This window comes from Podarcis cretensis (assembly GCF_951804945.1).
Source record: "Podarcis cretensis genome assembly, chromosome: 2".
In the NCBI taxonomy this organism is placed as follows: Eukaryota; Metazoa; Chordata; class Lepidosauria; order Squamata; family Lacertidae; genus Podarcis; species Podarcis cretensis.
This window is the reverse complement of record NC_137171.1, coordinates 28,255,094-28,266,971: the sequence shown is the minus strand read 5'-3', so window position 1 is coordinate 28,266,971 and position 11,878 is coordinate 28,255,094. Positions and strand designations below refer to the sequence as shown.

The 11,878-nt window shown below is 46.7% G+C and overlaps 1 protein-coding gene across 1 annotated transcript; it reads left to right on the top strand.

Moving 5' to 3' along the window:
* Positions 1-236: 236 nt before the first annotated feature.
* Positions 237-9,459, top strand: BTBD17 (BTB domain containing 17). The gene is made up of 3 exons (XM_079966467.1): positions 237-360; positions 5,751-6,027; positions 7,039-9,459. Exons 1-3 carry the CDS (start codon positions 267-269, stop codon positions 8,117-8,119), a joined length of 1,452 nt encoding a protein of 483 aa, XP_079822593.1. The 5' UTR covers positions 237-266; the 3' UTR covers positions 8,120-9,459.
* Positions 9,460-11,878: the final 2,419 nt, after the last annotated feature.

Below are 11,878 nucleotides of genomic sequence, written 5' to 3'. Positions count from 1 at the left end.
CTTTGTGCAACTTCCGGCATGCCGAAGGCTCCAGGTAGTCTTGCTGTCCCAGGGAGGCTCGGCCAACCGCCCAGGGAGTCCCACAATGTCCAACAGGCATCAATTCACAATCTTAAGTGGTTTCCTTGGTAACAGCTGTTACTAGTTTTCCACCAATCAATGGCAAGCGGGGCTGGGAGAGTCAGTGTCCTACATAAAGAGTCAGACACATTAGTACGCTCAGTCGAGGGCTTATTCCCTCTGCGGACACGCTTAAGGAAGCAGCTATGGCTAAAGGGATAGGGGTCCAGCAGGCCGCACCGAGGCGATGGACCAGCTCCTTCGCCGCACTGTCACTGCTGTGCCTGGCTGTCCAAGCAGGTAAGGAGGAAGGGCTGCTGGGAAAGAGCTTTGCTAGGTGAGCAGGTTGGGCTGAGGCGGCAGGAGGAACTGTGAATTTATTCATTCATTTTACACTGCACAGAGTGTGGCTCAGAGCCGCAGAAAGTGGGGCATGTTGCAGAACTTTAGCACCAGTGAAGACACTTTTAAGGTGCACTTTAACCAAACTGTATCACCAATGTATTCTTCATTGGACCCGATGAGAATTGAGCAGCAGGGAATTTAAGGCTCCGGCCACTCCCTGGCTTTAACATCCCAGGGCTTCAGAGCAAATTATTTCATTCTGCTGAACTCCAGGTACGTGAATGGTTTTCCCAAGGTTATACAAGGAGTTTGCTTGTGGGGATACATGGCAGGTTTCCCAAGTCATGGGCTTATTCTCCAGTTCTTAGACCACCCTGCAAGTCCTAATGGGTCTTGCTTAAGGCTGCATATATTGAAGAGGCTGCGCCCAGCCAGCGCTCAATGAAACCTTGACCTTGAAGATTCGGCCTGTCCGGTTCTCTCCTCTACAACACCCATTGGCAGAGAATCCCGAGATATAGAAAAACTGGACTGCATGCTAAAGAGGAATTTATACCCAGCCGCACTCTTACCGAAAGCCACTTTGATCATAATTGTAACGGAAAAGAAGGATATATGTTACCAACAGTAACTTCCAGCATCTTCTCTCAATGCTGGATGTCAAACTGACCCTTCAAGGCGAAAGGCTGTGTATCTCTCATTTCCAATCCTCGACTCAGCTTGGTTTAACTGTGCCGCTTGTGTTTCTGGAAGAAGCTAATCCGCTGGATAAGACATGGATTTAAAAAGATATTATATGGGGGCCAGTTTCACCGCAGGCATAAGGAGCAGCTAGGCAGATGCAAAGGAGTTAAAGGGAAAGTTGGGGTTGCATACTTCCCCACCCCCAACTCTGGACCCTGCTGAACAGGATTGTGGCACAAGAGGCAGATTCATTATGGAACTTAGTATGTCAGCTGTCCCTAATTCATGGGCACACTGTGCCCCTCTTTCGGAGGGAGCCCTGGGCGCTAAATCTCACCATTGTGCTTGGGTGAATTTATAAATTCTGAACGTTATTAGAGATCACGGTGTGTTGTGACCAACCAGATGGATGGGTTCTAATGGTGTTTTTTTGGGTGGGGTGTGGTGGGGAAATGTGTGAAGCCAGTTTTGCATCCCCCACGGAAGTGATTTCCTCATGAACATGCTGCCATCCTTTCAACTGCTTAAATGCAAAATAAACATGCCAGTTTTCCTCTCTCAAGTCAGTGGGTAGTTGCTCGTGCAAATAGCAATCCAAACCAGAAAAAAAACCCCAAAAATGGATGTGGGGACCACACACAGAAAGACCATCTCAAGTTTAAAGTGGTGGGGAGGGCGGTGTTTCAGCTGCGGGTCTGCCTCCCTCCGGAGCAAAGAGTCACAAATACTTTTCTTTGTCAAGAAGCTTCGACAAAAGCGATGTTTTCAAAGCAATAGATGCATTTGGTCCTTCCCCTTTAAGCTCCTCTTCCCCATCCCGCTGGTGTCTTTGTCCTAAGAGAGAGCTAGAGATTCTTTTGCCATTGAATTTTAACCTTTCATCCCTGCCCAAGTTGGAGACTCAAGCCAGGATACCGGGAGTGTGAACAAGCTAAGCTTTCTTTCCCCAGGGAGACCAAAAAAAGTGTAACTTGGCTCAGCGTGAGAATTTAATTCATCCAGCGGCCGCGGTTTCATTGAGTTAATGACGGCTGTGAAACTGCTGGCTGAGCTCCAGCTCCCATGAGTAGTAAAGTGAAAACTCCGACATCCGCAAGAGCTGGCTGGGATTAGTCAAAGCTCCGAGGCGAAGGGTGACTTTAATTACCACCTTCAGTATTAGGGAGTCAGGCAGTCAAGGGCTGCTGACCTTAATTATTCTGTTGCAAACCTTGGGAGATTTCTAGAAGCTAGAAATTAGGAAACATATACTAAAACCTTGGAAACCCCGTCCTTCCATTTCCTTTTTTTAAAAATGATTTTTTATTTTATTTCACAAGCGTAGAGTTATAACAATACCAAGTAAATATCTACATTTACAGATTTCTCTGAATCTCCAGACTTCCCACCATGGGTCTTATTGTCAACATTTTCAAATGTATATTATTTCGTGATCCATATTTTGTATGCGTCCATATTCTCCATAGTGATAGTTACAAGTGTTGTTAAAAATCCTGCTAATGTTTTCATCTGCTTGCAGTGGTCTCCTAAATAAATTAGAAATTTTTCCCGTTCTTTCTTAAAGTTTTTGTCTTCTTCGTTCCTGAGTTTTCCGGTCTCAGTTTTGCCATTTTGGAGTGGTCCTTTTATTAACATAGTTCATTCCTGTGTTTGGAAATATTTGATGCAGTTCACCAAAGACTAACAAGCAAGTGCAAACAACTGTTTTCACTCTCTCTCACACACTGACTTCACACCAGAACCCCTGCTTCACTTCTCGTAAGATCCCCTTACCTTGGGGGATTGCCTCCAATATTCCAGAGAGGTTTTTGGGTTCCAGGAGACACTTAATTACTTCCATCAAAATATACCAGCTGATCATTCTGGGCTACTAGCTTTTCAGAAGTATGCTAGTACAGAAGCATGGCATGTATGATCCCCCATGTTTTTCTCTCCTGCCCAGCTAGCTTCGCTGTCAAATATTTCACATTATGGCCTCATCCTAGGAGTTGCTAAGATTGCAACTAGGCCTAGGAAGGGTCTAGTGACATTTATTCTTTCTGTTGTGCTGCCCTAGATAGTTACAACTGCTTAGTAAATGTCAATAATATTTTTAAAATAAATTTTATTTTTGCATTTTTTATTTTACATAAACAAATGAATACATAAACAAATAATCCCTTCTGACTTCAACCCCCCCCAATGGTGGATCTTATTGTACTGATTTTACCTTCTGCATCTCTATCATAACTCTATTTTTATAAATCCTGTGTCAATCTATAGTTCAAATTTTGACTACACGTTTTCTGTCAGTTCTACCAATGCATGTAGTTATTTACAATAGCTTTTCAAATAAATTATAAACTTTCCCCATTCTTTATTAAAGACCTCCTCTTCCTGATTCCTAATTCTTCCTGTAAGTTTTGCCATTTCAGCATAGTGAATCAATTTTGTTTGTCACTCTTCTTTGGTCAGAGTTGTACCATCTTTCCATTTCTGAGCTAAGAGAGTCCGCACAGCCGTGGTCGCGTACATACAGTGGTACCTCGGGTTAAGAATTTAATTCGTTTTGGAAGTCCGTTCTTAACCTGAAACTGTTCTTAACCTGAGATACCACTTTAGCTAATGGGCCCCCCCGCTGCCGCCGCGCCGCCGCCGCACAATTTCTGTTCTCATCCTGAAACAAAGTTCTTAACCCGAGGTACTATTTCTGGGTTAGCGGAGTCTGTAACCTGAAGTGTATGTAACCTGAAGCATCTGTAACCCAAGGTACCACTGTAAATAGTTTTGTCTAGACCTTTGGGATCTCTGGTCCTATAATGCCTAAAAGAAAAGCTTCTGGTTTCTTAGGAAAAGTTATTTTCAACATTTTTTTCAGTTCCTTATATATCATTTCCCAGAAGTCCTTTTTCATCTTACATGACCACCACATATGATAAAAAGTATCATCTTTTTATTTACATTAATAAATGTTAATAATAAGGTATAGCATATCACTGGTCCAGCCTTCGCGGTCCCAGTTTTAAAATAAGGCCACAACTGGAACAGCAGCCTATTGAGACTGACTCTTCTACTCACCCTGGGCAGAACATTGATCACTGGCTGCAACTAAAGTGGATTCATAATTGCCCAATACCATGGAGCTTTATGTAGTTCAGAGAACCCAGAAAACTTACCAAGTGTATCATCACAAAAGGCTAAGGTGTCTGACATGAAGTTTGAAAGCTGCAGTTTGGGGAGAAGGACCCTCTCCTGCTCTCAGACATTTTGGATCCAATGACCACTTTTCTTTCAAAATTCCCTGTGCTCTGAAAATCTGAATAGGTGAGCTACACCAATTGCATAGGAAATCTCTGGATTTAGGGAGCAGAAAGTGTGAGACAGCTGTAGTCAGAGGGAAATGTTGCAATGACAGGGGGCATTAAAGGAAGCGCAAGGGGGTCCACAATCTACATTAAGCTGAAGTACGGACAGGCCCTAACCTAGGTCTGTTACTTTCAATGGGTCTACCATGAGTAAAACCTAGTTGGATCCAACCTTATTGGCTAGTGTTAAGAGGAGTTGGAGTCCTAGAACATCTAGAGGGCCACAGAATCTGCACCCTGGCCCTAAACCCGTTCTGGGTTTGGAAAAAAATTAGTAAAATTAATTGAAAATAAAATTAAAAAAAGCTTCTGATCTCCTCTTTGTGGCTTTGCTGAAAGAAAGGGGAAGCGCGAGGCCAGCCTTAACGCGATCCCATAGCTAGTTAGTCAAATTTATTTGTTAGAAACCATTGGTTATTGCATTCCCATTGTGCAAAGTGTTAGGACCAAATCAAGAGAATCACAAAGGGAAAAAGGGATTTCAGGAATGCTCCTCAAAATGAGCTATCCCAGATTAGCACCACCTGCCCACAGACTGTCTAGCCAGAGTGGTGCATGCTCTAGTAATCTCCTGCTTGGACTACTGCAACACACTCTATGTGGGGCTACCTTTGAAGGTGACCTGGAAACTACAATTAATCTACAATGCAGCAGCTAGACTGGTGATTGGGGGCGGCTACTGAGACCATATAACACCGGTCCTGAAAGACCTACATTGGCTCCCAGTATGTTTCTGAGCACAATTCAAAGTGTTGGTGCTGACCTTTAAAGCCCTAAACAGCCTCTGCCCAGTATACCTGAAGGAGCGTCTCCACCCCCATCGTTCAGTCCAGACACTGAGGTCCAGTGCCGAGGGCCTTCTGGCGGTTCCCTCACTGTGAGAAGTGAGGTTACAGGGAACCAGGCAGAGGGCCTTCTCGGTAGTGGCACCCGCCCTGTGGAACGCCCTCTCACCAGATATCAAGGAAATAAACAACTATCCGACTTTTAGAAGACATCTGAAGGCAGCCCTGTTTAGGAAAGTTTTTAATGTTCGAAGTTTTATTCTGTTTTTAATGGTCTGTTGGAAGCCGCCCAGAGTGGCTGGGGAAACCCAGCCAGATTGGCAGGGTAGAAATAAATTGTTGTTGTTGTTTGTTGTTATACATCAGAGGCAAGGGGCCTACTCTCAAATGGCCCGGTGGTCTCCTATCCAGCCTTCCCTTACATACTAATCAAACAATTGGGGGCTTCCCCCATGAATTTCATTCCGCCCCCATTTTCCCAGCCCTGAAATCTCGCCTCTTGCTCATTGATTTTGTTTCGCACTCTCTGCAGTCCAGAAGGCGGACCTCACTGGGGATTCCACAGTGGCCACCATCAACCACTCCCTGTCATTGCTGCAGCGATTGCAAGAGCTCCTGCAGAACAGCAATGCCAGCGATACCACCCTGCGGGTGCACACTGCAGGCTCAGACGAAATCAAAGTCTTCCACACCCACCAGTTGATGCTCAGCTTGCAAAGTGAGATCTTCGAGAGCCTCCTGCACAACCAGACCATGATCACTCTGCATGAGCCACCTGACAGTGCAGCCCTTTTTGAAAAGTTCATCAGGTAAGAGGCTGAGCTCACTGACCTCATCTGGATGGTCCTAAAAGAAGGAGTGAATGAGTCCCCTTCCTCGGTCCTGTTGGTTCTCAGCTGGAGGAGCTGTAGTTGCCCTCTGCTCTCCTTCCATCTCTCTCCTAAGAACCTGGCTGAACCTTTTTATGCAGTCCTGGGATGCAATATGGCAGGGTAGCCAACATGATGTTTTCCATTATATTGCTGGAGCTTCTTGGACCATTGGCCATGCTGGCCAAGTCTGATTGGAGTTGGAATCTAACATCTACATTGGCAGCCCCTGCACTTTTGCCTATAATAAGACAACTGGAAACACAGCTTGCTGGGAAATGTATTCTAAGAGGACAGGAAATGGAACAGAAGGAAAATTCAGTAAAGTCTACTGAAATGTAACCTGCCCTTCAGTTCTGTGGCATGGCGCATGTCTGATTTGCCAAGCTGGGAGAAACCAGGATGGGGCTTTTGTGGCTGACAGCAAAGGGAGTGAGGCTGGACTCCCAAAATCGAAAAGAGACAGAAATGTTGGAGGTGTGTGATTGCCATACCCTCCAACATTTCTCCGATGAAAATAGGGATGCCTTATTCAATAATAATACAGTCAAACCTTGAACGTAATCCATTCTGGAAGACAATTTGACTTCCGAAACATTTGGCAAAGTCAATGTAGAAAAAAGAAAAAAACTCCCTGGAAGCCATTCAACTTCTGAAAAACATTTGAAAACAGGGTTGTCGGCGTTTGGGAGCTGAAATGTTAGAAAACAGAGCCGTTCAAGAACCAAGGTTTGACTGTAATAATAATAATTTCATTATTTATACCCCACCCAAGTTAATTTAAAACCAGCAAAGTGGTGGTGTCATGCAATGCCAAGAAGTTTGTATACTACCCATCTCAGTAGCTAACGCAGTCTATTAAAAATAAAAATAAAAAAATCATGAAAACTGTTGAGAGAAGGAATGTCACCAATATCACCAATATGAATGATGATTGTGTCCCTTCTCTAGATATCTGTACTGTGGTGAGATCTCCATCCTCCTCCACCAAGCCATACCGCTTCACCGACTTGCCAGCAAGTATCGCATCTCTAGCTTGCAGAGAGGGGTAGCCGAATACATGAAAAACCATCTGGCCAGTGAGTCGAACCAGGGCCACGTGGTGGGCTGGTACCACTACGCAGTGAGGATTGGTGACGAGGCTTTGCAGGAGAGCTGCCTCCAGTTCCTGGCCTGGAATCTCTCAGCTGTGATGAGCAGCGCCGAGTGGGCTTCGGTGAGTGTTGATCTCTTGCTGCTGTTGCTGGAACGATCCGACCTGGTTCTGCAGAGTGAGTTGGAGCTGTACACAGCCGTCGAGGAGTGGGTGGTCACACACCAGCCTGAGGACTATGTCGTGGAGAAGATGCTGAGGTCCCTGCGTTACCCTATGATCTCCCCCAGCCACCTTTTCCACCTGCAGAAGCAGTCCCTGGTGATGGTGAAGCACTACAACGCTGTGCAAGACCTGCTCTTCCAAGCCTTCCAGTTCCACTCGGCCTCGCCAATCCACTTTGCCAAATACTTCGACGTCAACTGCAGCATGTTCCTGCCCCGAAACTACCTCTCCACCTCCTGGGGTTCTCAGTGGGTGATTAACAACCCAGCCAGGGATGACCGCAGCACCAGTTTCCAGACTCAGCTGGGGCCCAGCAACCATGACTCTGCCAAGCGCGTGACTTGGAATGTTCTGTTCTCCCCACGTTGGCTCCCGGTCAGCTTGCGTCCCGTTTACTCGGACTCTGTCTCGGGGGCCATTCAGTCTGTCAGGATCGAGGACGGCCGCCCCCGCCTGGTTATCACTCCGGCCACGACTAGCTCCGACTTTGCCGGAGTCAGTTTCCAAAAAACCATCCTGGTAGGCATGAGGCAGCAGGGCAAAGTCTTTGTCAAACATGCCTACAGCTTCCACCAGAGCACAGACGAAGTGGCCGATTTCCTGGTGCATGCCGACTTACAGAAGCGCACCTCCGAATACCTCATCGACAACTCTCTGCACCTGCATATCATCATCAAGCCTGTCTACCATTCGCTGATCAAAATCAAGAAGTAGAAGAACGGCGGAAGATAGGGAACCACAAGACAAGACAGGGGACGAGAATGACTGAATTGTACTGAAGAACAGCAACAAATCCAGTACAAAACTGGCTGGCACAGGCGATGCATCTTGTAATCTATGCATGTAATCTGGGCATGCAGGCCTTGGGTACTTCTTGCATGAAAACAACTTCTGCAGCTACAAACCTGGGGACTTTAAAAAAAGAAAAGAAGATGGGAAATTAAGACATGTACAGTCTTGGGGTGGGGAAATTCCCTTATCTCTGTTTTCAGATACTTATGTTTAGCTCTCTTCCATCTTTGAAGGCTGCAATCCTACATATGCTCACCTGGGAGCCAGTTGCACTGAACTGAATGACTTACTTCTGAGTAGATGTGAATAGGATTGCACTCTTAAGGAACTCAGGTAGAACTGGAGGATCTCAGTGGTGCTTTTGATTAGATCGTTCTCCAAGATACCCCCCTAGCAAGAGATTTGACTTCATAACTTGTTTAGAATTTGCCTTCATGTCTTGCCCATGAAGTGGTGATCCCGTGGAATTGTTGTAGTTTGAGAGATATAGACAAAAAACAAAACAAAACAAAAAACAAAAACCCAGCAGTGCACTGGTAGGTAAAAAGTCCTTAGAAAACTGTAATATTGATATGGGTTTCTTCTAGTCACCCTTATTTGTTGATGCATCCAGCCTTCCACTATTCCCTCTACTAGACTTGATACTAGATGAACGAGTTTGGTTCTTTAAGCGTTGAAAGTGGCACCATGGTCTTTGGTTCATATACAGGGTAGATTATACATCCACACCCTTATTTTTCTCAGTTCAAACCAGAGACACATGAATCCCATCTCCTGCTGCTTTTGACTGGATATCCTAGCCATAGAGTGGGTTTTTGTTGTCTCGCTGATCAGGTAGGAAAGTTCAGTCTACTTTCTGAGTCCCTGATTAGTGAATTAAATACATACAAACCAATTGACCAGGCCCATCACACTTCCTTCTCTCCATTTCAACCTCTGCCTCCTGGCCCTTGTCACATAATTTTTTCCCAAGGTAGGCAGATTCCAGTGTACTATCCAAAAATAATAGCATCTTCACCTTTAAGAAGAAAAACAACAACAACACAGGCTTTCCTGTTGGTTTTCTAAACTTTCTGTAATAAGTGTAATTATTTGTTTATAAAATAAATGGGGCAAAAGCTGGTTTAGAACTGTAGGAGTTGGGTTGCAGACTATGGGCTAGGTGGATATATGGTGCTGGTGCTCTCTCTGCAGGTAATGTCCACAGCCTTTTGAATAGATCATCAGTTACATAGATTTCTGAATAAAAATCAGGAAATGTATTGCTGGGGATGACTGTGTGGTGTTATTTTTGAGGTGAAAATGTTTTTTGAGCAGTGTTCTGCTCAAAGAAGGAGTCTTCATTGTCTTCTGTTCGATCTTCCCTTTCATGTATTGGCTCTCTTACTTAACCTGTAATCCTCTCTCTCCTTCCCCCAGTGTCTTGTTGTAAACCGTCCTGTGATCCTTGGACGAAGGGCTGTATAGAAAATTTAATAATAATAACAATAATAATAACGATTCAGTCTTCAGCTAATCTGCATGGCTTCCAAGCCTTTTGCACCCCCCCCAAACTCTTGACAACCTGAAAATTCTTTTGATGCACACAATGGTAGTCAAGGCCCCAGTTCCCCATTCTTCCTTCCTCTCCCAGTGAATGCATGCAGGTTCTGGGCCTTTTCAATTGGTTAGACCGTGGTGCTGATAATGCCAAGGTTGCAAGTTCGATCCCCGGATGGGACAGTTGCATAGTCCTGCACTGCAGGGGATTGGACTAGATGATCCCGAAGGTCCCTTCCAACGCTATGATTCTGTTCTAAGGTGGCTTGGTCACCATGTCAAGGTGGTGCCACCAGTCACCAAGGGGGTGTTGACAGGGCCATCTTAAGCATATCCGGCGCCGTGGTGCAAAGATCCCTCCGGCGCTCCCCTGGCAACTCAAAAACAAGGGAGGGGGGGTAGAAAATGTCCTCTGCCTCCCCCACTGCCCCGATACCGTGCGTGGCAGCGGCGATCAAGCAGGAAAACGTGCTGGCGGACATTGGGAGCCCGAGAAGGCAGCCCGGGAAGGCTGCACGCCACCTTTTGCCAGGAAGCAGCAGGAGGAGAATGACCAGGATCAGGGTAGTCTTTAGCAGATGCAGAGGCTTGGGAGGGAAATTGCGCGCAGCTTCCCTCCTAAGCCTCTGTGGCAATTGCTCTCCTCCTGCGGAGGCTTGGGAAGGAAGCTGTGCACCCGCCAGACATACAGTTGGTGGGGTGCAGCTGGTGGGCATGCAGGGGAAGGGGAGGCTGCCAGCAAAGCCGCACAGCTCCCCCACTCGCTAGGGCGCCCCGAGAGGCCGGCGCCCTGGCGCAACGAACCACTAACATCAATGGGGAAGACGGCTCTGGGTGTTGAAGCGAGATGTGGCAACAACAGGCAGGTGTTTCCACCGGGTGGGCACGTAGAAGAATGCTGCTAGATGCTGGTGGTCATTGTCATCATGTACAGCTTCTGCTGATGGTTCCCAGGCAGCCAGGTCCTCTTTTTGAAGAAGAAGAATAATTTGGATTTGATATCCCGCTTTATCACTACCCTAAGGAGTCTCAAAGCGGCTAACAATCTCCTTTCCCTTCCTCCCCCACAACAAACACTTTGTGAGGTGAGTGAGGCTGAGAGACTTCAGAGAAGTGTGACTGGCCCAAGGTCACCCAGCAGCTGCATGTGGAGGAGCAGGGACGCAAACCCAGTTCACCAGATTGCGAGTCCACCGCTCTTAACTAATACACCACACTGGCTCTTTTTGGTGCCCACCAAGCCCCTGATGGCCAGCAGTGGGCAGCCTGCACATGCCTCATGGGCATCACAGCGGAGATAACCAGTGAGCTCCCAGGAGCGCTCTGCACACCCCCAGGGGCACCTACTAACCCCCGTTGGAGGTTCCTGACATCGCGTGATTGCCCTCTGCTCGCTTAGTCGACGATAGCAGCCCTTTCCTTGTGTCATTTTGACAGTTGATTAGAACACAAGGGGGGGGGGGGGAGAGAACAGGCCTGCACCAAAGAGACCCTCAAGCTTGCTGGTATCCCCTTTCACCTACAAATGTGGCAGGGAAACTTTGCAGGTTCGGCTTTGCAGGTGACCTGCACACAGCTCCCTCCTTGCGAGTCAGGGATGACGCAAACAGCAAGAGAGGCTGGCAAAAGGTCCTGCATGGTGCCGGTGCCGCCATTTTGAGGGAGGCTCAACAAGACCTCACAGGAGTTGCTGCTGCTGCCACCGCCCTTATTAGCTGAGCAGCCCTTGCCAGTTTATTAAACCAGTTATCCTGATCAGCCAAAGTTCAAAGCCTATACTGATCCCTCACCCCCAAAACAATACCATCAATTGGGTGTTTCTTAAAGGAGATTCTTTCAAGCATAACTGACCCCAGCCAAAAGCTGAGCTTGAAGACAGCACCAAGCGTGGCAGGCCGGAAATGTTCTGCACCTCTGCATCCAGCTGTCGGGTTTTACAAATCGGGAGTCCTTGCCTTATATGCTGTAAGCCGCCCAGCATGGATGGGGAAACCCAGCCAGACGGGTGCAATAATAATAATAATAATAATTCCATAGCCATACATGGAATGTCTATATAAATCAGTCCTTTAACCATGCTCCATAATCTCTTAAAGAACGTAGTGACCTCACATTGCTTTGGCCACGTATTCGCCAACTAGA